General features: G+C 47.2%; 2 protein-coding genes across 5 annotated transcripts in view; one reads left to right on the top strand and one right to left on the bottom strand.

The window, feature by feature from the left end:
- Positions 1-7,677, bottom strand: part of LOC137209494 (guanylate cyclase 2G-like) — a 55,019-nt gene extending 47,342 nt beyond the window's left edge. Inside the window, 1 exon segment of the mRNA XM_067711177.1 lies at positions 7,638-7,677. Coding sequence (XP_067567278.1) covers positions 7,638-7,677 — 40 coding nt within the window.
- Positions 5,476-22,409, top strand: part of ACSL5 (acyl-CoA synthetase long chain family member 5) — a 44,968-nt gene continuing 28,034 nt past the window's right edge. Inside the window, exons 1-2 of one of the 4 annotated variants that reach the window (XM_067709398.1) lie at positions 5,476-5,677; positions 17,567-17,728. The gene's annotated coding sequence lies outside the window, so the exon portion shown is untranslated. Of the gene's footprint in view, positions 5,678-7,848; positions 8,125-17,566; positions 17,729-22,409 lie in introns of those variants that run through there. The other 3 variants (XM_067709397.1, XM_067709399.1, XM_067709396.1) reach the window with 3 other exon arrangements.

Genomic DNA, 22,409 nt, shown 5'->3' with positions numbered 1-22,409 from the left:
TTTTCTTCATACTAAGTCTCCAAAATTTGGCATGTGCTTTTTTTCTGTTTTTTGTTTTGTTTTGTTTTGTTTTGCAGTACGCGGGCCTCTCACTGTTGTGGCCTCTCCCGTTGTGGAGCACAGGCTCCAGACGTGCAGGCTCAGCGGCCATGGCTCACGGGCCCAGCCGCTCCGCGGCATGTGGGATCTTCCCTGACCGGGGCACGAACCCGTGTCCCCTGCATGGGTAGGCGGACTCTCAACCACTGCGCCACCAGGGAAGCCCTGCCATGTGTTTTGTACTTAAACACGTCTTACTGCAGACTTTCTTCATTTCAAGTGCTCAGTTGCTACATGTAGCTGCTGGTCACAGTAGTGGACAGCATACGTCTAAATCTTTGCTCTGAGCTACGCTTCTAACCAGCTGGGAAATAGTGATGTTTCCTATGGGGTTGAAAGTTCTGGGAATTTAGAGCTGCCGCCTCTCTGAGGACCTTCACCCTTTCCATCTGATTCTTAAATGTTCTTGGGACGCTCTTGCTGATACAGGTGCAAGTTGCCTGTGTCGCTGCGTTGCAACCTCGTTGACATCGTGACCCTGAGAATAATAGTATTTATATGACACACTGAATGCCCTAGGTGGGGCTGGCCGTGAGCACACCCAGCACTGTGAGGGCTGAGGCATCAGTATGTCTTGGCCCACCAGTGTCCCATGGCTCGCCAGTTGGGAAGGTCAGATCCAAGCCTGTAAGGCAATCTGCTCTATGAGTGTTATCTGGGGGAGGGGAGGCACAGGGGGAGTATCTGGGGTTGAGGGAAGCTGTTTATTGCAATCTGTGCAAACACCATTCTTGTCAATCAAGTGCTCATGCTTAAGTAACACTTCCTTCCCACAAAGAATGAGCAAGTGGCCTCAAGAGCTCAGGTGCCCAGGCTGTTACTGTCAGCGGCCCGAGTTGAGCAAAACAAGCTGCTGCAGACACTGAGCTGTGGGGCCAGCTTCTGCCGTGTGGCTAACACGGGGGCCTAGAATAGCACGGTGGCTGCTCCCAGCACAGCAGACAACAAAGCAGAAAGAGCTGGGGATCGCACAGCTGAAAGATGCGGTACACTGCCCCCCCCCCCCCACAGCCCGCCTTCGACTGCGGGAAGCAAGGCTCTCAGCATCAGGAAGGATGTCCAGGCAGGTGGGAAGCCCTTCTGAGGAGGGGAAAGGGAGCTGTTGTCCCACCCTGGGCATCAGGTTCCCGTGGCTGGCACTGGGCTCTCCTTCCTCCAGGGCAATGGCTCTTAATTCTCTTTGAGATACCAATCAGAGTTCCCAAGGGAAATATATAAACACACGGGGTTTATATATCGCATGCAGTTCATGGGATGAGTCATCCTTAATCACAGACATGTACTTGGGCTCTGGACTCAGGATGACCTGAGCTCAAAAAAGACGCTGCCAACTGTTAGCCACGTGGCTTGGGCAAGTAAACTTGACCTCTCTCAGCCTTTCCTCTTCTGCAAAATGACAATAACTTCTTCATAGGGCTGCTCTGAGGTTAAATGGGGTATTGCAGAGAGCTCAGCGCAGTGGGGCCACATGGGAAGTGCTCGACAATATTCACGATCATCTCGAAGGCCTTCAGAGTGGAGCTGACCTGGGAACCTAAGATTGCTCCTCGGTAAGGTGTACTTTGAGCGCCATTAGCCTTTTGAAACATCAGATAACCAAGGAAAGGGTGGGTATGGAATGGTCGGTTAGGGCATCTTGTTAAGAGTTTAGGGAACTTTGCCCCTTTCTTTTCACATCTCAGTGAAAGGCTAAACTTCAAAGTCAGCTCTGCCATGTGGGAAGCTAAAGGTCAGTCCATCACAGCTCCCATTTTGCCCACTTTGCGCCATCACACCCTCTGCCCTGCTGTACAGCTGACTCTGGGGAAGGACATGGCATTCTGATTCATCACTACTGAGTCAACATGAATAGATTCAACCTACAGCTCTAGGACTCTGCTTCTCTTTCTTCTTGGGTCATGTCGCCTGACTTCTAAAGACTTGGATTAGCTGTCAGAACAGCCTCAGATCCTTCCTAAATAAGTGTCCAGCGGACACCACCCGTCCCAGCTACTCCACACACCTTGTGCCGCCCCTTCTCGTCTCCAGCTTCCTTCTCTGCCCTCCCTCGGAATGCCGACAGTGAGCGTTGTTGAGTAGCTAGTCCACAGTCTGAATCCAGTGAAGTCTGCTACAGCAGACGAGCCGGAGGTACAAGATGAATCACCTGGATTCTGAGGGCAGAGGTTTTACTGAAAGGAGAAATTCCACTTTCCTCTAGAGGGACTTCATGAAGGTTCAGTGATGTCTGGAATCTGGAAACACCCCAAAGACCTTTAAATAATATTTGGTTCCCTGACTGATTCACACCTCCCAACCTTCTCTAAAATCTGCCTTGCCACCAATTCTGCTCCCGAATAAAGGTCTCCTTTTCAGGAACAAGCTGCAAATCACCTGGCTTTGCAAAATAGCCTGAAATTATTTTTTTTTAATGCTTGGCCTCACCGTCATCATCGTCTTCTTAGGAAGGTAACGTACCTGCTCTGAGCCTCCATCTTTGCACCCATACAAATCATAACTACCTGGAAGATTTACTGTGAGGGCCAAACGAAGTCCTTGTCACAGAGCCTGGCTCCGGCAGCCACTGAAGGTGCTGAAGGTGTTGTCCCCACTTACACCTCGCAGGTTTGTTAAGAGTTAGTGTGGAGGTGTTTTATAAGTTGGGAGGAGCTGTACAAATACAAAGTGGTGCTATGTAAAGTTGGCCTACTGAGAAGGTCTGGCTTTCCCTGCTTTCAGAAATAGGGGAAACCTGGTTTCTGCTTCCAAAGAGCTGCCACCCTATGGTGAGAGGTATCTTGGCTGTTTCCGGGCTGTGTTACAAAACTCTGGAATGTTGGCTTCTGGTCTTCTCGAACTGTTGTAAATGAGATGTGTGGTTCCCTTGTCCCTACGATAGGGGAAGGAGTGAAGGAGTGTATACTGCTCCCCCCCAATACCTCCCCCCACCTCCCAACCGGGGCAGAGAGTATGTGTGTCAGAACTGCAGCTATTGGGTCAGACTCCTCACCTCAGGCACCTCACCTGTGAATGACATAAAATAATGAAGGTTTGCACTTTTTAGAGGACATGGGATGCCTGGACCGGAAAGGAATTTGCTTTTTATTGATTTCTCAATGCATATGGCTGTGGGAAGGGAGGGAGAAGCAGAGGGTGTTGCAAAGCCTTATCAAACGTGTTTTTTTTTTTTTTTTTGCGGTATGCAGGCCTCTCACTGTTGTGGCCTCTCCCGTTGGGGAGCACAGGCTCCGGACGCGCAGGCTCAGCGGCCATGGCTCACGGGCCCAGCCGCTCCGCGGCACGTGGGATCCTCCCGGACCGGGGCACGAACCCGCGTCCCCTGCATCGGCAGGCGGACTCCCAACCACTGCGCCACCAGGGAAGCCCAAACGTGTTTTTTTTGAAGGGAGATGTTATAGGAAACCATGGCTGATCAGGAGACAGTGTGGCCTGCTAGGACAATGGAGGCCTGGGTTCTGGGCTTCCCCCTCCTACTAAGTTGATGCCTCACCCTCGCCGGCTGCTGCACCTTTTGGGGTCTCAGGTGCCCTTGAGAATAAAGTGAAGGTTATTAGATCAGGTGATGCCCCCTCCACACCCGCACTCATACCCACATGGGTCGTCCAGCTGGGATGCTGTCAGCACTGACTTACACTTACCTAAAGCAGAAGAGTGAGTGGCGATAACTCCTGCTGTTGTCGAAGCACCCTCCCTGGGTCTTGGCCCTCTCGCTGGACTTGAGCAACACCTCTCTTCTAGAACATACCATGAGTTCCAATCTGTGTTAAGTTGTCCTCCCAACGGCAGGATCACCAGAGCCAAAACGACCCCATGCAGAGTTCCTTTGAACAGTTCAGTAGTTGAGCCCGTGGAAGGCGGGGTGGCTGCTTGGAGCAGTGGGGGTCCAAGAGGGTCCCCAAACCAGCAGCCTCCACATCAACTGGAATTGCGAGAAATGCAGACTCTCAGGCCCTGACCCAGGCCCACTGAATCAGAAACTACAGCATGGGCCCAGCAATCAGTATAACAAGCTCTCCAGGAGACTGTCATGCTCACTGGAGTTTGGGAACGACTGGCTTGGAGTATCTTGCTCTCTGGCTAGTGTGGCATCAGCAGGTGTTCAGTGGGTTGCTACTTAACACAAGCTGGCATCAATCCGATCGAGTGGGACCTCAGCCCCCAGTTCCCATTGAACTGTGTCTTCTTTAGCCACCTCTTAGAAGCCTTTTCTTTCTGGTCCTACGGTAGGACTAGGGCTCCATGGCAAGAAGTGAGCTTACAGAGTCAATGCGCCTACGACCTGGATAAGAATCTGGCCAAAGAAGACCTCTCTGTCGGTGAGGCAGCCACTCCTCCGTACAGAGTCGGCAGGAAGTGGTATCGGTTTCTGATTTTGATATTAGCCGCCCGACCAAATACAGTGAGAGAAACCTAATGCAGCATTTCCATGAATTTCTGCAGGCCTGATACTCGGAACACGTTCAAGTATTTGAGGTCTGCTAGCGGTGAAACGAACACTGAGCAGCAAAGCAGCCCCATATGGGGGCAAAGGCACTGCGGTGGTTGTCTGTGGGCCTGAGTCAGGCCTTACCTTGACTACGAACTGACTGCATGATTCTGAGTGATTTCTTTCACCTGAAAAGGCCTCATTGGCCTCGCCTATAAAATAGAGATCACAAAGGCTCTCCAGAGCCGCTTGCATCTCCAGCCAGCGTTTTTGTTTGGTGATGACGCCTTGCAGTCTTAAAGATTTTGGACTCGAGAATGGTGACGAGTGACTTTAAAATGGAAAGACAGAGGAGGATAGGCTGGACCGTGAGGCAACAGCAACCCTGCTTCTTCCAGAGCTCGCTGAGCCGTGGGTGGTGTAGGCTGTATCCATGATTCTGCATTCTAAATCCCACCCGGCTATGGCTGTCCTTCTGTCTAGATTCTAGAGTGATTTGCCTTATTTGATTGTCTTGGAGACATTGTGATTCTGTAGGGGTCACTGGCCCCTTCCAGAAGAAGGCTCATCTCTAAAATGCAGGCCTCTGCTTATCTGAATCTTAAAGCTAGAGGCAGTTAGAGTGGTGTCTCATTTTTCTCTCCCCGCTAAACCCAAGGAGCACTTTTTTCCTCTTCCTGTCACAATCTCAAGGATTCTGCCCAAAAAGCAGGTGCAAAGCCCTGTCTAACCCCTCCGGTTTCCCTGAGGTATGGGCTTTATACAATGTTTTGCTTGTTAAACGTTAGCTTTCTGAGCTGACGACTCTCTCTCTCACTCTCTCTTTTTTCTTCCTCTAAAGCCCATTGCATAACAGTCTCCTGTTTTAAACTTTTGCCAAATCCTACACTTCTCACTGTCGGAGGTTACCACAAGTGTTTGAACAGGTAACTTCTACCTTTGAACTTCTATTGCAACAGGTTCAAAGGTTCCAGGAGAGCTGGTTAGCCACTCTCATTGGCTTCAGGTGTGGTCCCGACTCGGGCGCTGAGGAAAGGCATCATCACTAAAGGAAACGTCCGGACTCAGGAGGCTGAATGTGGTGCTGAACGAGTACAGCCAGCTGTGAGGGCCGCGTCTCCTGGACCCCGGAAGTGAGAGTATTCTTACAAGGTAAGCTGCAATAATGCTACCTGCTCCATAGCTTATATGTTTATGGGAGAGCAGAGGTAGGGTTGGTTGGGGAGAAGACAGTGGGCCGTGTGTCTATTCTCAGCCCAAGTCTCTTTCACAACATGAAATAACATTTGGTTGAATAGTAATCTCAGCTGACTTGAGTGGGAAGCAAAGAAAAAATCAATTGAAAAGGGGGTGGAGACATGGAAGGGGCTCTGAATGTTGGCAAAGATGGACTTGGAAGAGAGAGTTGTTAATTTCACTAAATGCAAATAAAACAGACTTAAAAGCTTTAAAGGTTATAGCCAAAGCCAGGATGTGGGTCTCCTTCATCTTCCATTTAGAAATGTCTGTATCAATATGATTAGAAAGGCCATCCATCAGCTGCTGCTGACAGCCCTTCCCATTTGGAAGGGAGCAGGGAAGGGAATTCTTAACAGACTTTCTATCCCATGCTGGTGTCTGTACAAGATATGTGATGTGCATGACCTCATTGGCTCGTTACCTCCTGAAAGATAGGTGGTGTAGTTCTCATATAACAGATGAATAATGTGCCTCTGGGATGTTAAACAGAGCAGGCTGGGCTGCATAGCTAAGAGGAGGTGGGGCAGGAATTTGAGTCCTGGTCAGAATGTCACTACAGCCTGCTGCATGACGCAGAATTCTTGGGGGCTGTGAAAACCTTCCATCATTCCCTCAGATCTTGGGGGTGTCCCTCATGCATGTAGGATTGAACAGGAACGCACCCCTAGATGCTAGAGCTTTAGAATGACCCAGACTCTTCTGTACTTGAGCATTTGATCCTGGAGGAAACCATCTTCTCCTGGCCCTAAGCTCTTTGTCGGGTTGGTAAAAGAAGACAGCACCCAGGGAAGAGCCCAGTAGCATTATAATGGCTGAGACTTGACACCCACCCTGCCATCCTCTGCTCGTCACTGAAGGGAGCTGCCCCTGTGGGAGGTGAGCTTGGAAACTAAGCAAAGCCAAGTGTTCCTCCAGCCATGAGATGAACCTGAAGATGGAAAGGCAGAGGGGGCACCCTCATCTTCCCATACTTCATCGTTCTCCCATGTCTAAAGTGGGCTCCCGTGAGGCCAAGGGACCAGCGCTTATGTTCCCTGAGATTGGGACACAGCTCACTTTGGTTTTTATGGTTGGAGGCTTTTAGGCCCTCCTCTGCGTAGAGAAGGAATCCCAATCTAACTCTAGTAAAGAACTGAGCTCGTGCTGGAATTACCTTGATCCTTCTTAAAGGAACCAAGGCTGGGGAAAGTGCTGCTTAATTCTGGGGTGTCTGAGAGGTGGTGGGGAGGGGTGGGGGCAGGAAGGGGCAGGAGAACTTGTTCTTTCTGCCTTCAAGTCTGAGAATGGAAGCCCCCATGCCCTTCTGTGTCCACAGCCGCAGGTGAATCCAGTGAGACCACTGCAGGTCCTGAGGCCCTGTAGACCAATCCCCAAGACCCTTTCAGGGCGTCTGCACATTCAAAGCAATTTTTGTAATAATACCAAGAAGTAATTTGTCTTTGCCACTGTCATTGTCTCACGAATATACAGTGGAGTTTTCCAGAGGCTCCAAGGTGCAGGATCAATCCGACAGCTAACGGCGTGTGTGCTTGTGGATTCCTGATTTTAAAATTTCCCAGTTGTAATCTGGGAGGTGAGGGAGGCAGCAAATTTGAGGTACAAAAAGGATGTGTCAGAGGAAAGGAACAGATCTCCGTGGCTGTCCCTGTCGTTCCTGACGTGCTCGTTTTCTTGGCTTTATCAGCACTGCTTCGGGGACTGAGGCAGGCTCACTGGGGACTGGAGAGTGGGTGACACAGTGCACGGCTGGCCGGCAATGCTGGCCAGGCCAGGCTGGCCTCCAGGTGTCCCCACAGTCTTGGGAAGGCTGCGAGGGCCACGGTGCCCTGTGGCTGGACCTCCCTGTCCTGGGAACCCTGGGAGGGGGTCTCACCTCTCTGACACTGGTGGTCTGCAAGGGGCACCTCAGTCATCTCCGTCTGGTTTTTGGTCTTGGTTTAGCGGTAGTCAGACCAACAGGGAGAGCGTGAGCTGCGTGGATGCAGGCTGTCTTCTGTGTCAGCCCTTAGGGACTGATGGTAAAGGCTTTGAAACCGAGCCAGGAGAGCTTTAGCGGCTTTTCTCCTCCTGGTCAGAACGCTTCCACTTTCAGTTGTGAAAGAAAAACCAGGAAGTGAAGTCCCCGAGCACGTTAGAAGCCGGCCATGGCCTGACTCCTGACACGGGGCAGCTCGGACAGGGGCCTGACGGCTCAGACGGCTCAGAACCGGGGACCCTCAGCCTGCAGAGATGCTCTGAAGCCCCTGTGACCCTGGAGGAACCGGGGGTGAGGGGAGAGGCCAGGGACTCGTGCCACGAGGAACTCAGAGCCAGGAGGCCCCATTCACTGGAAGCACCAAGAGATGCGGCCCCCTTGCAGGGTAAGGGGGCAGCTGGAGGGGGCATTTAGTGAGGGGTCTCGTGGGCATGCGGCAGAAGCCCCGGTGGCATCCTGACCCCCAGCTCTGGCGAATCTGCCGCTTGCTGTGTCACAGGCACGTGTCAGTGCTCACTTTCTCCCTGGTCTCTAAGGGACTTCTTTAAACCCTCCTCGGGCTTCCCTGGTGGCACAGTGGTTGAGAGTCCACCTGCCGATGCAGGGGACGCGGGTTCGTGCCCCGGTCCGGGAAGATCCCACATGCCGCGGAGCTGCTGGGCCCGTGGGCCATGGCCGCTGAGCCCGCGTGTCCAGAGCCTGTGCTCTGCAACGGGAGAGGCCACAACAGTGAAAGGCCCGCGTACCGAAAAAAAAAAAAAAAAAACCCTCCCCATCAGGAGGGTGGAGGAGAAGGCAGATTGTGGAGGAGTCCTTTCTCCTGCCTCTCTTGGGGAAGGGGAACCACAACCCGGACCCCATTTTGTGGGCCTGAGCCTCTGCCTATAGCTCGCCTGTGCTGCACTGGGTGTTGTCCTCAATTTTCCTGATGGATTTTCAGTCCTTCTGAGGGGAAGAGCTGCCCGATGCATGACTAATGGAATGGTTTCTGGATGAAGTTGGATCTGTTTTAAGGAGTAGGGCCACAAGTTGAATCTAAGATGAACTTGACCTTCAAGGAGTGAGTGTTGGAAAGGGACTCCATAGTTGGGGCTTACTACCTTCTGTGGGTATCCATCTTGTTGGTGATTTGAAAAGTAGGATTGGATCTGTAGCTCCAGTTTGTAGGTAATTGGTATTCTCTAACAGAGGCAGTCTTAAAAAATAATAGAATTAAATTAAATTAAATTTAATTTAATTTAAAAATAAAAGATTGGTTCAGTTAAAAAAAAAAGGAATAATTGGTTTTGGTGATCCCTCCCTCTGTATTCCAGCGTGAGAGTTACTTTATGGTTGTCCCCTCCAATGGACAAGTATTTGAGGTGAACATAGAATAATCTTGGAAGAGACTTGGTATAAAATCTTGTAGGCATCACTTGTACGCTTGGCACAATAAAAGGAACAAAAACTGAAATAAAACAGGAGTCACAAATACTTATAGAAGAGGCAGGCAATAGAGCTAAGTAAAGTAGGTGATATGTAACAAGATGCAGGTGAGAGGCAAAATGCAAGGCAGGTGCTCCCAGATAAACATACTCCAACTTGATGGGTTTTTTCCAAACATTATCCAGACCAAACAGGATGCTTCAGCCGAGCATTTGTTGAGGTCCTGACCTGAAATAGTCTTTTCTCCCAACTTTTAGTCTAACTCTCTGGGGGCAATGACACCTAAAATAATATCAGTGTATCATTGAGTGCCTAGGCCCTAAACCCACAGATGCTACAGGGAGGCTGTGGGTCCAGAAAGGAGAAAGGAAGGAAACTATGGGGGAGGGGGAAGAGGAAGCCAGTTACGCACCAGCTCAAAGTGGGTACTCTGCCGTTTCATTAAGACAGTATTAGGAGATGGGTGGTTAAGAGGTGAAGCCACCTTCCCAAGATCGCAAAGCAGCCAGCTGTCAACTGGAAGAGAAGCTGCAGTTGGTGTGATGTTAAAAACCGTGTTCCATCCACTCCTGTGTAGAATTAACCTCTCTCTGGATTTCCTAGAAATTTTCATTTTTAAAAAGATCCTTATGTATGGTGACCCGGGCAGATATTGACTTCACATATTTATTAGAGACTTTTCAGGTTGACATTTTTCTAGAAGGTAAATATTACAGCTACCATTCTTTGAATATTTAGTGTGGGGCAGCGCTGTGCTTACTGTTCGTTTTGTTTTAATTTATTTATTTAATTAATTTATTTTTGGCTGCATTGGGCCCTCGTTGTGTGTGGGCTTTCTCTAGTTGCAGCGAGCAGGGGCTACTCTTTGTCGTGGTGCACGGGCTTCTCATTGCAATGGCTTCTCTTGCGGAGCGTGGGCTTCAGTAGTTGTGGCACGTGGGCTCAGTAGTTGTGGCTCGTGGGCTCTAGAGCCCAGGCTCAGTAGTTGTGGCGCACGGGCTTAGTTGCTCCGTGGCATGTGGGACTTTCCCGGGCCAGGGCCCCAACCTATGTCCCCTGCATTGGCAGGTGGATTCTTAACCACTGCACCTCCAGTGAAGCCCCTGTGCTTACTCATTTATGGGGTTTTTATCTTTTGATCTTCAAAGCAGTCCTATGAGGTAGGTATGTTTTTTTGTAGACAGGGGAACCAAGACTTAGAAATAAACTGGACACAGTATGAAGAGATTGCAGCTGGCATTTGAACTCTGGCTCATTTAGTTCTGACGGCAAACTCTGCCTCCATTTCTGATGAGTCTAGTTTAGTGCATGGACCAGAGAATTAGAAACTGGGAGAAACTTTTTTCTTGCAAATCCTCCCACTTTCAAATCCATAGAAATGGAAAGCAGATGCATCCTTGGTTGCCAGGGATTGGGAGGAAAGAGGAATGGGGAGTAACTGCTTAATGGGTACAGGATTTCCTTTGGGGATGATGAAAGTGTTTTGAAACTAGATAGAGGTGGTGGTTGCACAACATTGTGAATGTACCAAATGCCGCTGAATTGTTCACTTTAAAGTGGTTCATTTTATGTTACGTGAATTGCACCTCAGAAAAAAAAAAAAACCCTCCCACCTCTAGGCAGGTGAATTCCTAAACCAGGACTTGGAGATATTTTTAGAAATCAGGAAGGAGGTTTCTGTTTCTGTCTGTCTCATATGCCTGGCCAGCAGATGAACTGACCCTCATTTGGAGTGTGACCTCAGGTGACTCGTGTCCGGAGGCACCCTACGGGGGTGACATGTCCCCAGCAGCCCTGAGGTCAGCCGTCGCTGCTCTCGCCGCACTCTGCTCTAAACACATCCCGGTCTCTTTCTCCCCCATGTGACCGTGCACCATGAGATCAGAAATGTACTCTCTCGTTCTTCCCCTAGCACAGAGCCTGGTATTTTCAGGCTCTTAATTCATGTCATTAGAATAAATATGAGTTTTGGAGTTTGGAAGGTCAGGCAGCCCTTGTACTGCTGTGGTGAGGCCATGGTACCAACCCTCTGTGGGGAAGCTTGTTGTAGATCTCTGGGTCTCCATGGGTCCCTCTACTCTAAGAGTTGTGAGGTTGTGAGTGGCTTGTGGGAGGATGCAGGGGTGAGGTAGGGCTGAGGGAGATGGCAGGGTCAGAGCTTAGAGGTGGACCATGTGATCCCCAGCTAGAAATCCTCTGTTTAAATAGAAATGAGGAGTTGTTAAGACCTTTGTATGTAAGTCGAAGGGCAGTTATACCACAAAGATCATGACCATCTCTTCTCTTTGGGGACATCTCGAAACAGAACACCTGATATTGACAAGGAGTTAGAAACTGACTTAAGTGGAAGAGGGAAAAAGAGAGCTCATCCTCACTGAGGGCTTCCTATGTGCTGGACAGCATACTGGAAAGTCTACCCATAGTATCCCTTTTAAGTAGAGATAATTACCTACCCCTTCTGGTGTGCAGTGGAGGGAAGCTGATGCTCAGTGACATTAAGTAACTGTCCCAGGGCCACATATCTGGTAAGTGGTAGTTCTGTTGCTCTGGTACCTGGAAAGGCAATGGCCTTAAACGTTTGCCACTGGAAATGAGACTATTGGGAATAAAGTTTCTTGTTTACACACTGAATCTGGTGACCCCTGACTTGCCCGACCAGGTAGTGAGTGGGCTGATTCTGCAGAGACCTCTTTCACAGCCTCCTGCGTCAGCCTGTCTTTATCCTGGCCTGGGTGATGGGGCACTAGCACTTTGTCCAGCCTATCTTTATACAGGCTCTTATCAACTCCAGCGGATTGTACTGGTTCTCCTGACCTCAGCACTCTCATGATTCACTTGGTCAGCAATAGGCTTGGAAGGCCTTTGGGAATGTTTACTGAGACAAGGACTTCCTCAGGGTAGAGCTGCTGGACTCTGACTTGTTGGAAGCACAGTAGTACATCAAGGTTGACTAAGTCGATCTAAGATCCAGTGGGACTTGTCACTGCCTGTCACCAGCCTATGAGTGGCTCAGCAACTATCCTGTGTGATCTTCATGGACTGAGTTAAGAGGATTTTGGCATTTGACTTAATGAAGGCTTTCCTGATAAATCCCACCCCACCAAGGCCTGGCACCCCAAGGCTCTCTGGTGTTTGTGAACCAAACACCAGCTGTGTAGTGTCTATACCAGGCCCCAGACACTGTCTTACTCAGCCCTTTGGAAGCTTTGTCTTTTTTCCCTTTCAACTAAAATTGGTCCTCTATCTCCATCAGACATGTCCCTTCACCATTTCCCTTCACGCTTGTCCCACTTTGGTGCCTCTAACCATGCTGCACCTCTCACCCCACAGTCGGGTATTCCTCTTCCTCTCTTCTGCTTAGGTTTATCCAACCTAATATGGTGACTGCTCTCTCCATGGAAAAGTAGATGGAGAGACACAGACAACAATGGAGAAAGGTAGTTTGGTGACAGTGACCCTGGCTGGAATCATAGTTGGGGTCTTACCAGCCATTGGCTTGGTGGGGTGGTCATCCTTGATTGACCCTGGACATAAGACTATTGTCGATACAGCCAGGGGATCAAGGACCACACGTCCTTGAGGGTCTAGTGCCCCTTAGGCCACCTCCACCTACTCCAGTCTACACTGGCCTCTCCCTTCTTCACATTCATTAGCTCATCTTGCACGCTGAATCCTTGTATAGGTGATTTTAGTGTTCGATGGACCCATAAGTCCCCAGAGGGCAGGAGCTGTGCCTTCTAAGTGTTTGGTCCTTTGCACACAGCACGGTGCTGGGCATACGCTGAGTCTAAGATCTTGGTTTGCCTCATTCAAGGGAAACTATACGTAAATTTAAAGTGCAGAGGGTAAACGTATCCCTTGCCACATACATCCTTTCTCCAGTATGTATGGAGCAGATGCTCCCAAAGCTGGGGTACATTCCACAGAGCATTTGTTTCCTGCCTGGGGAATTGGCTTTATCCCCTACTGGACTATGAACTCTGAGTGTAGTTTCCCCATGCTGGACACACTGCCCGGCACATAGTAGGTGCTCATATATTCGAATGCTTGTAGGATGAGTGAACCTTGACCTCACTCGGGTCGGGTTGCTTAGTGCTGCCCTTGCTATAGCAGGAAGTCCAGCTGTGGCATTTCTGAGGAGGGCTCAGCGGCTCTCCCCACCCCCCCGACCCCCCACTGTGTGTAGGCGCACATCGTGTCATCGCGGGATTGAGTTTTGCAACCTGTTTCCTCAGTAGACTCCCCTCCCTAGGTGCCTTTCTCTGATCTTGTGCTAATGGTGAGCGAAAGGGGAGGGTGACTTGTTGGCACTCGGTGGGTCCCCACCGTATCTCGGGCACAGTGCTGCATTAAGATAGCCTCTGCCTGGGAGTGCTCACAACTCAGGCTGTCAGCTGAGCCCCAGGAACCCCCGAGACCCAAACCCAAGGAAAGAGCTGATCCGACTCCAACAGCTTTTCCTGTGCTATTCGGTAGCAAAGATATCACCAGTGGATAAGCATCGAAACCCTGAGGGTTTATTTACGGTTATGTTTGTTGGTGGGTCAGGGAACTTTCCCAAGGCTCGCCCTCACCTTCTCTCTGCCAGCCGCCTGACAAACTGGAACTGCTGGGTGTGGCCTAGGAATTGGGCTAGGAAAAACAAAATGTGGGAGATTAGTATCTCTTCCCTGTTTTTTTGGCTTTTATTTTTAAAGATTTTTTGATGTGGACCATTTCTAAAGACTTTTTTGAATTTGTTACCACATTGCTTCTGTTTTATGTTTTGCTTTTTGGCCCTGAGGCCTGTGGGATCTTAGCTCCCTGACCAGGAATTGAACCTGCACCCCTGCATTGGAAGGTGGAGTCTTCCGCCAGGGAAGTCCCTCTGTCTCCTGCTTTAGTCATTTAAGCACTCACACAATCTTTCCGGGGTGTGGAAATGACTGCTTCGCCACCCTTGGGGTTTTAACAGGGATTCCCTCTGATAATGCTGTCTTCCTGCTTGGCCACACGTGAATGACCCCGTGGAGGTGACAAGGAGGCCCTTTCCCATCTGCCTGGGGACATCCCATGGGGTGTGTGCTTCAGAGCATGCTGGGTGCCAGGCCCCCAGGGGAGGAGAGCCACTCAGGCCTGGGAACCCGGCCCTGCTTGGTGGAGAAGGCTAGTGCCAGGCGGTGGCCTGAGCACCCAGGTGCTGGTGAGTGGCTGAGAAGTTATCTCGTAGGTTGGGATGTTACACCAGCCTCTGTTCTCAGCAACTGCTGAGAATGTTGAAAGATGCACTTTCGGGTCCCCTTTGGCCCCATGACTCAACCTTCACCTTTGGTTTCTTATCCACTAAGGGGAATGAATGAAAAACGTTTCCACCCTCAGAGCTGCCATCCAGACTGGCCGGTAATGTGGGTGCAGGGAAAAGGCTACTGATGGAATGTAGCTTTAGTGGTGGGAGAGCTGCACTTCTAGAAATGAGGATGAGGCTGTATTCTCAGGTGTAGTCACATGAAATGCCACCAACCAAGGTAGAACTTTCTAAGTCAGCTGCCTTAGTCAGAAGTGGGATAATTCAGAGTTGTTCATTTTACCTTTTTTTTAAAAAAGCATACATATTACAGATTAAATGATACATCCTCTCAAGTGTTACTGTCCCAATGATACCTACTGTAACCTCCCTAATTAAAATTCACCCCCTGCTGTACACTCAATCCTCTTTCCCTAATATAGTTTTTATTCCACAGTATTCTATAATCTAGTTCTTGTTCAGGCTTGTCGCCAAACTCCCAATGAAATCCAACCCCACAAGAGCAGGGTTTCACTGCTATATCCCAGCACCTGGAATGATACCGATGGTATACAGTCAAGCCCTTAAATATCTTTGGCTGAATGACTGAACAAAACTTCTGGACAATCCATTCATAATTTCTCCTCTTCAGTCTGTCTTTTCCTATGAGGATTATTCTTCCAGAAACACAAAAGCATACACTACACTGTCCAAGCGGTTTTTTCCTTTCTACTTGGTAGTATTTCACATAGTTCTTTCCTTATCAGACCTGCTTTATTCTCCTTACTACCTGCCAAGAATTCCATTGTGTGTAAGTGCTATAATGTATCTGGTTACTCTCCTATCAAGGAAGGCTTTCCTGGTTTCTGACATTATCAGCAATCCTATAGATTAATGATGATGAACAGAATAGCTCATACCTGAGCCCATGTGTCAGGCATTGTTCTAAGCACCGTACAGGTACATGAACTCCTTTAATCACGGTGACAGCCTTATGAGGGAGATACTAGTATTGCCATTTTACAGATGAGGAAACACACAGAAGTTATCTACCCTAGGTCACAAAGCTGACCACAGACAAGGATTGAGCGCAGTATGACTCAGAGTCCATATTCCTAGCGGGTGCCTCAAACAGCCATTTAAAGTGATGCACTTTTTATTGAACTGATGTCTTTCTATGGAATAAATTACTAGTAGAGTCATTAGGTCAAAGGGAACACATTTTAAATTGTGGTAGCGGGCAATGGGCACATCCCTACGGAGGCTGCCCCAAGTTTACGTCTTCGTGATTGATAGTGCATTTTGTACTGTTTCATCATCGCTAATCTAAATGATGGGGAAAAGGCATTTCATTTAAATTTGCATTTTAAGAAACTATAAGTGAAGTTGAATGCCTCTCCCTGGTTTTAAGTAACCTGTTTGTTTTGCCATGAACTCTCTGGTCATGCCCTCTGCCCTTGGTTTTACTGGGTTGTATTTTGTTTTTCATTGACTTCTACTCATTTCTACTGAGGAAATGAGCTCTTTGCCTATCTGGAATATTTGATATTTTTCCCAGTTTATCTTTGACTTTGTCTCTGGTATCTGTTCTGCAGGGCAAATATAAAGTTTTGTGTAGTCAAAGTTGCCAACATTTTCCTTTTATAGGTTCTAGGTTTTGTGTCTGTCTTGAGTCTTCCCCATGCCAAGATTATAAAAAACAATTCTCTCATACTTTTTATCCTCAAATACTCTCATGGTTTTCAATGTTTTATATTTAGTCTTTGATCCATCTCCAATGTATTTTTGTTTTAGGGGTAAGACAGTAATCAACTTTCGGTATTCTCTCTGAATGGCTAGTCACTTGCCTCAACACATTGATTGTAAGTGAAAAAAATCTATCTTGATTTAGACTGCAGTTTAGTATATGATAATAGCATCCACTGGGAGTATTTCCGGATTATCTCATCACATAGATTTGTCTATTTATGACCAATAGAAAACTTCTATAGCTCCACAGTAAGCAAATTTGGTAACATTTGGGTAACCTCTCTGCTACCCACCCAATTCCTGTTACTTTTCAAAAACTTTCTATTTTTGTAAGTTTTATTTTCCTGGGTGAACTTTAACTTTTTAATTTCCCAAGAAAATCCTGTTGGTCTTTACTAGGGTTGCATTAAATGTATAAATTTATTTAGGGAGATTGGACCCCTTAACCATTTCAAGTATGTCTTTCCATTATTCAAGCCTTTTTATGTCCCGCGGATGTGAACTTTTTAAATGTAGGTTTTACACATTTATTCTTTTTTTTTTTTATAAATTTATTTAATTAATTTATTTATTTCTGGCCCTGTTGGGTCTTCGTTGCTGCACGCGGGCTCCCTCTAGTTGTGGCGAGCGGGGGCCACTCTTCTTTGCGGTGCGTGTGCTTCTCATTGCGGTGGCTTCTCTCGTTGCAGAGCACGGGCTCTGGGTGCGTGGGCTCAGCAGCACGTGGGAGCTTCCCAGACCAGGGCTCAAACCCGTGTCCTCTGCATTGGCAGGTGGACTCCCAACCACTGCGCCACCAGGGAAGCCCCCTACACATTTATTCTCATACACTATGGGAATGGCACCTTTTCCATTATTTTCGAATTAGTTATTTGCACAAAATATAGGAAAGCTATCGACTTTCTGGCTACTGATTTGGTAACTGGCCACCTAACTGAAATATCTCATGGTTTCTAATTGCCTCTTATTTCTTTAGAGAGATTTTAGGATTCCCTTCTCAGCAATTTTTTTTAATTGGGAAATATGACAATAAATTTTATCTTAGATATAACTGAATGTTGGCCCTTTCTGACTCATTTAAGATAACATGGGTAGCTGAGGTTTACCCTCCTTAGGAACCAATGCTTTTCCATTTTTTAAATTTTGTATTGAAATATAGTTGATTTACAATGTTGTGTTAGTTTCAGGTGTACAGCAAAGTGATTCAGTTACACATATATATAAATATATATATTCCTTTTTTACATTCTCTTCCATTATAGGTTATTACAAGATACTGAGTATAGTTCCTTGTGCTATACAGTAGGTCCTCATATCAGCCTTTTCTCTGACCATGTTTTGCGAAAGAGGATTGTTGTCTCAAATCATGTTGTGTTTTATTTCTTATTAGAAGAAAACTCCATGTGCTACAGAAGAGTAAACTGGAGTAAGGAAAGGTGAAAACTCCTCAGCTCCAGAGCTCTGAGAAAGCTGGGTGAAGGATCTTGCAATAGAACTCTTATCTGGTTCACATTCATTGCATATAAAGGAAAAGGTTATCAGATCCTCCCAGGTATGCTCATGAGGCTATTGGTTTGTAATGTCCTATTGACCTGTTGCCATTACTTTGGGCTTTGTCTATATATATTAACTACGCAGTTAAGGAATGATATGGAGGGCTCCTAAATTGGGGGTGGCAGAAATTTAGGGAAATAACAATGGAGGCTGGATTAGAACTTAAAGCCCAACCGGGAAAGCAGAACTTTCATATACAGCCTCCTTAATAACACACAGGCCCCTTTGGAGTCATTATGAGTTGAGAAGATTTGTGACATAGTCTCTAGGAGAGAGTTAAGTAATTCAGTATGGAAGAATGTGTTAATTAACTGCGTGTAAGAACTTGGGGACTGTGGTCTCCCTTTTAATGAACTTTCTATCACCACAGAATGAGCCCATACATGCAAGAGAACAGAAAACCAATTAAGTCCCAATGAGTGTGCCACTTTCTAGAAGGCAGATTTTTTTAAAGCTTATAATTGCAATCTATATCTCATTATTGAATAGAAAATAATTCGTTCTTCAAGAGTAAAAGCAAAGATAATTAGTCTTATTGTCCTTTGAATTCCAAAAACCCAGGGCAACAGAATCATGTATTTCTAGGCTGGACCATTTACCCACTTAACACTGTAGATGACTTCATTTGATAAGATCCATCCTGCAGATTCTTCCAAGCCTGGAGGAGCAGACTGATCCTGACTGGTTTTTTATATATGTTAGAAATACATCCTTTCACCATCCATCATCCCGAACCTAATACCCTGCCAAAATATTGATCAGGAGTACCTATCTCAAGATTGTCCAGAGTGACTTTCGATAATTTAAGATTGGAGAGTTTGGGGGTGGGAGAGTTTATTAAGGGAGAAGTGGGTCAACTGAGAGTATTTAGAACAGATAATTCTGAACTAGAAAACTGGTCATTTATTCAGCAACCACTCATTGAAAGTTTACTCTGTGCCAGGCATGGTGCAGGCATTGGAAGCACAGCAGTGAACATAACAAAAATCCTTGTTCCGATTAAAGCATCAATTCAGTAGGGGCAGTGGACCATAAGGGACTAGGACTATTTCAGATAGCAAACAGTGACATGGAGAAGAGAAATCAGGGTCCATGACAGTGACTGAGGTGGAAAGGGCAATATTAAATAGGGTGATCAGAGAGAGCCTCTGAGGAAATGACATTGGAGTTGAGATCTGAGCTACAAGCAATACACAACCATTTCAGATCTGGGGAAGAGTGTTTCAGGCAAAAAGAAGAGCAGATACAGAGACCCTAAGATGGGAGTGGACTTATGCTTGAAGAGCAGAATACACAGCAGAAAAATAAAATCTTTTAAGTGAAAGGGACTATCAGAAGACAAATTATTTATAGATTATAGGGAGATTCTGAAAGATTCGTAGCAATCAACATAGTTGACCAAAAACATGAATATTAGAGTAGAAGGGGGTCATTTAAGGACTTTATCCAAGGAAAACGGGACAATGAAGACATGCTGCCCCAAATCTTCAAAGGAGCAAAACCCAAAGCTGATTATGGGGTGGTCATAACCTAGGTACCAAGGCTGGTCCTGGGAGCTTGCAAGCAGGTATGAAGGCAGGAGGTGTCCTTCAGCAAGCTTGGGAATTCAACACGTCAGGAGCCAGATGAGTAATGTTGGCTGTGGCCATTCAAACCACAGAGGAAGTGAGGGGCCTGGAGAGTGAGTCAAGGGGAAGGGCTGAGGACAGATGGGCATCCTGGGGTATGGGACTAAGGCGTGTCACTATTACCACATCAGAAAGCGGAGGAAGCTTTCCAATTGGGGCAACCCTGTGGCTTGTTCAAACATCTGTAGATAACCTCAAACAAGAACTCCCAGATACAGTGTAACACAGCTCTCCTTCCTCTTTTCTTTACTGCTATTGCACTTGTCCTTACTCCATTCTTTCCCAACTGGGAGTGACGTTAAGGGAAGAGGAAAAGCTTGCAGGGGTTCCGTGGAGTGACCGATCAGAATTGTAATTTGAGTGACACAGGACACATGACGAGAGAGATGGTGGCTTCTCCCCTTGTTTACTTGAACATATCCGGAAGTGTTCATAGTTTCTAAAGTTTAGAATGGCAACCAGTCCAGTACTGGTGTAACCCGAAGGTCTTGCCTTCTCTCAGACCCTCGGTTTCTCCCATTTAAACAGTGAGAGAGTTATATGATACAAATTATGTTATATGATGCAAATCCTCTCTAGTGCTAGCATCCTAGGTTCAAAATGTGTGTGTGTGCTGTGCATTAAAAAGGAGACTATCGGGCTTCCCTAGTGGCGCAGTGGTTGAGAGTCCGCCTGCCGATGCAGGGGACACGGGTTTGTGCCCCGGTCAGGGAAGATCCCACATGCCGCAGAGCAGCTGGGCCCGTGAGCCGTGGCCGCTGAGCCTGCGCGTCCGGAGCCTGTGCTCCGCAACGGGAGAGGCCACAACAGTGAAAGGCCCGCGTACGGAAAAAAAAAAAGAAAAAAAGGAGACTATCAAGATAGTGAAAAGACAACCTACACATTGGCAGAAAATATTTGCAAATCATATTTCTGAGAAGGTTCTAGTATCAGAATATATAAAGAAGGCTTACAAGTCAACAACAAAAAGACAAACAGCCCAATTTAAAAATAGACAAAGGACTGCAATAGACATTTCTTCACAGAAGAAATACAAATGGCCAAAAAGCACATGAAAAGTTGCTAAACATCATTGGTCATTAGGGAAATGCAAATCAAAATCAAAATGAGATGTCATTTCACACCCATTAGAATGGGTATTATTTTTTTTTTAAAGAAAAAAACAGCAAATGTTGGTAAGGATGTAAAGAAATTGGAATCCTCTACATTGCTGGTTGGAATGTAAAATGATAGAGCTACTGTGGAGAACAGTTTGGTGGTTCTTCAAAAAATTAAACATAAAATTACCATGTGATCCCGCATTTCCACTACTATTTACCCCAAAGAACTGAAAATAGGTATTCAAACAAAACTTGTATACAAACGTTCACAGCACTATTCACCACAGCCAAAATGTGGAAATAACCCAAATATCTACCAACTGATGACTAGATCAGCAAAATGTGGTCTATCCATACAATGGAACATTCTTCAGCCATTAGAAGGAATGAAGTACTGATACATGCTAAACCTTAGACATGGATAAACCTTAAAAATATTATGCTGAGGGCTTCCCTGGTGGCGCAGCGGTTGAGAGTCCGCCTGCCGATGCAGGGGACACGGGTTCATACCCCTGTCCAGGAGGATCCCACATGCCGCAGAGCGGCTGGGCCCGTGAGCCATGGCCGCTGAGCCTGCGCGTCCGGAGCCTGTGCTCCGCAACGGGAGAGGCCGCAACAGTGAGAGGCCCGCGTACCGCAAAAAAAAAAAAAAAAAAAATTATGCTGAGTGAAAGAAGTTAGACACAAAGGGTCGCATATTACATAATTCCATTTATACGAAATATTCAGAATGGGTAAATACATGGAAACAGAAAGTAAATTAGTGGTTGCCCGGGGTGAGGGGGAGGAGAGAGTGGGAGTTACAGTTTAATGGGTGCGTGGTTTCCGCTTTTGGGGCCCCGAAATGTTTGGGAAATAACTAGAGATGGCGGTTGCACAACACTGTGAATGTAATACTGTGACTGTGTTAAATGCTGCTAAGTTGTACATTTTAAAACTGGTTTATTCTACGTTATATGAATTTTACCTCCATTTTTTAAAATGTGGGGAGGCAGGGAGGAAGCATCTGAAATTCTGTGTATATCCTATTTGGATACCTGGTCAGCAGTAACAAACAAAGTGAGTAAGCTATTTCAGTTGACAAATACGTCTTTCAGTGTTTTCTGCAAATAAAGTCCCTTGCCAGTGCAGGCAAGGTAGTGAAGCGGCCAGGCTCATCCCATCTGTGGGCAATAGGACAGGAGTTCACCTAAAAGGAGTGCTCAAGAATTGGCAGACCGTGGTCCGGATTACACCAGATGTGTTTTCGTTTATCCCATACCAGACCCTTACTAATAGAGCCAGAAGTTAAAATTGAGGTTTCATAAAAATCCAGTGTTCCAGGTTTTCTAGGGAGTAAAGAATCTGACCATCTGGTGACCCTGGGCTCACATTACTACATGGTAAGAATCAGCCGGGGTGGACAGCAGGTGCCACCTTTAGACTGGTCATGGGTTCTTTCTCTCTCTCCTCCCTTTGTGTTACCTGCCAGGCAATTCACCCTCCCTCTTCCCCCTTCCCACACTGCCAGATTTCACCTTTAGACCCTCTTTTGAAGACGTTGTTTGCAAAGTCTCCCATTATGTCTCCAACTGAAATATAAAGCTGCCATGTGTAAGAAGAGGGTAAAAGTCCTCAGTGCAACAATCTGTTCTTGTATCCAAGCAGGGAGGTGCAGGTAAGAATATTTCACTTGAGGAGGGACGAAGGCAAAGGGCAGAACCCCAGATTCTAAGGTAGCACCAGACTGGTGGCAGTACCCCAGGCTGAGGACAGGGGTTGGCAGGAGGCAGAGATGGCTGAGCACAAAGCAGTTCCCTCTTCCTTTGGCATTGCTACCTGTCCTGTGAATTTTGCAGCTTCCCCTGGGGCAGCCGCCCTTCTCAGCCTGAAGTGGGTGGCCGGCCTTGGAATGGTGTCCCGCATGGCTGGCTCTCTAATATGCTTTGCCTCCTGGACTGCCTTACCACAC

The sequence above is a fragment of the Pseudorca crassidens genome, chromosome 16 (genome assembly GCF_039906515.1).
Source record: "Pseudorca crassidens isolate mPseCra1 chromosome 16, mPseCra1.hap1, whole genome shotgun sequence".
NCBI classification, from domain to species: domain Eukaryota; kingdom Metazoa; phylum Chordata; class Mammalia; order Artiodactyla; family Delphinidae; genus Pseudorca; species Pseudorca crassidens.
The sequence above is the reverse complement of the archived record's forward strand: the minus strand, read 5'-3'. Positions and strand labels throughout refer to the sequence as shown.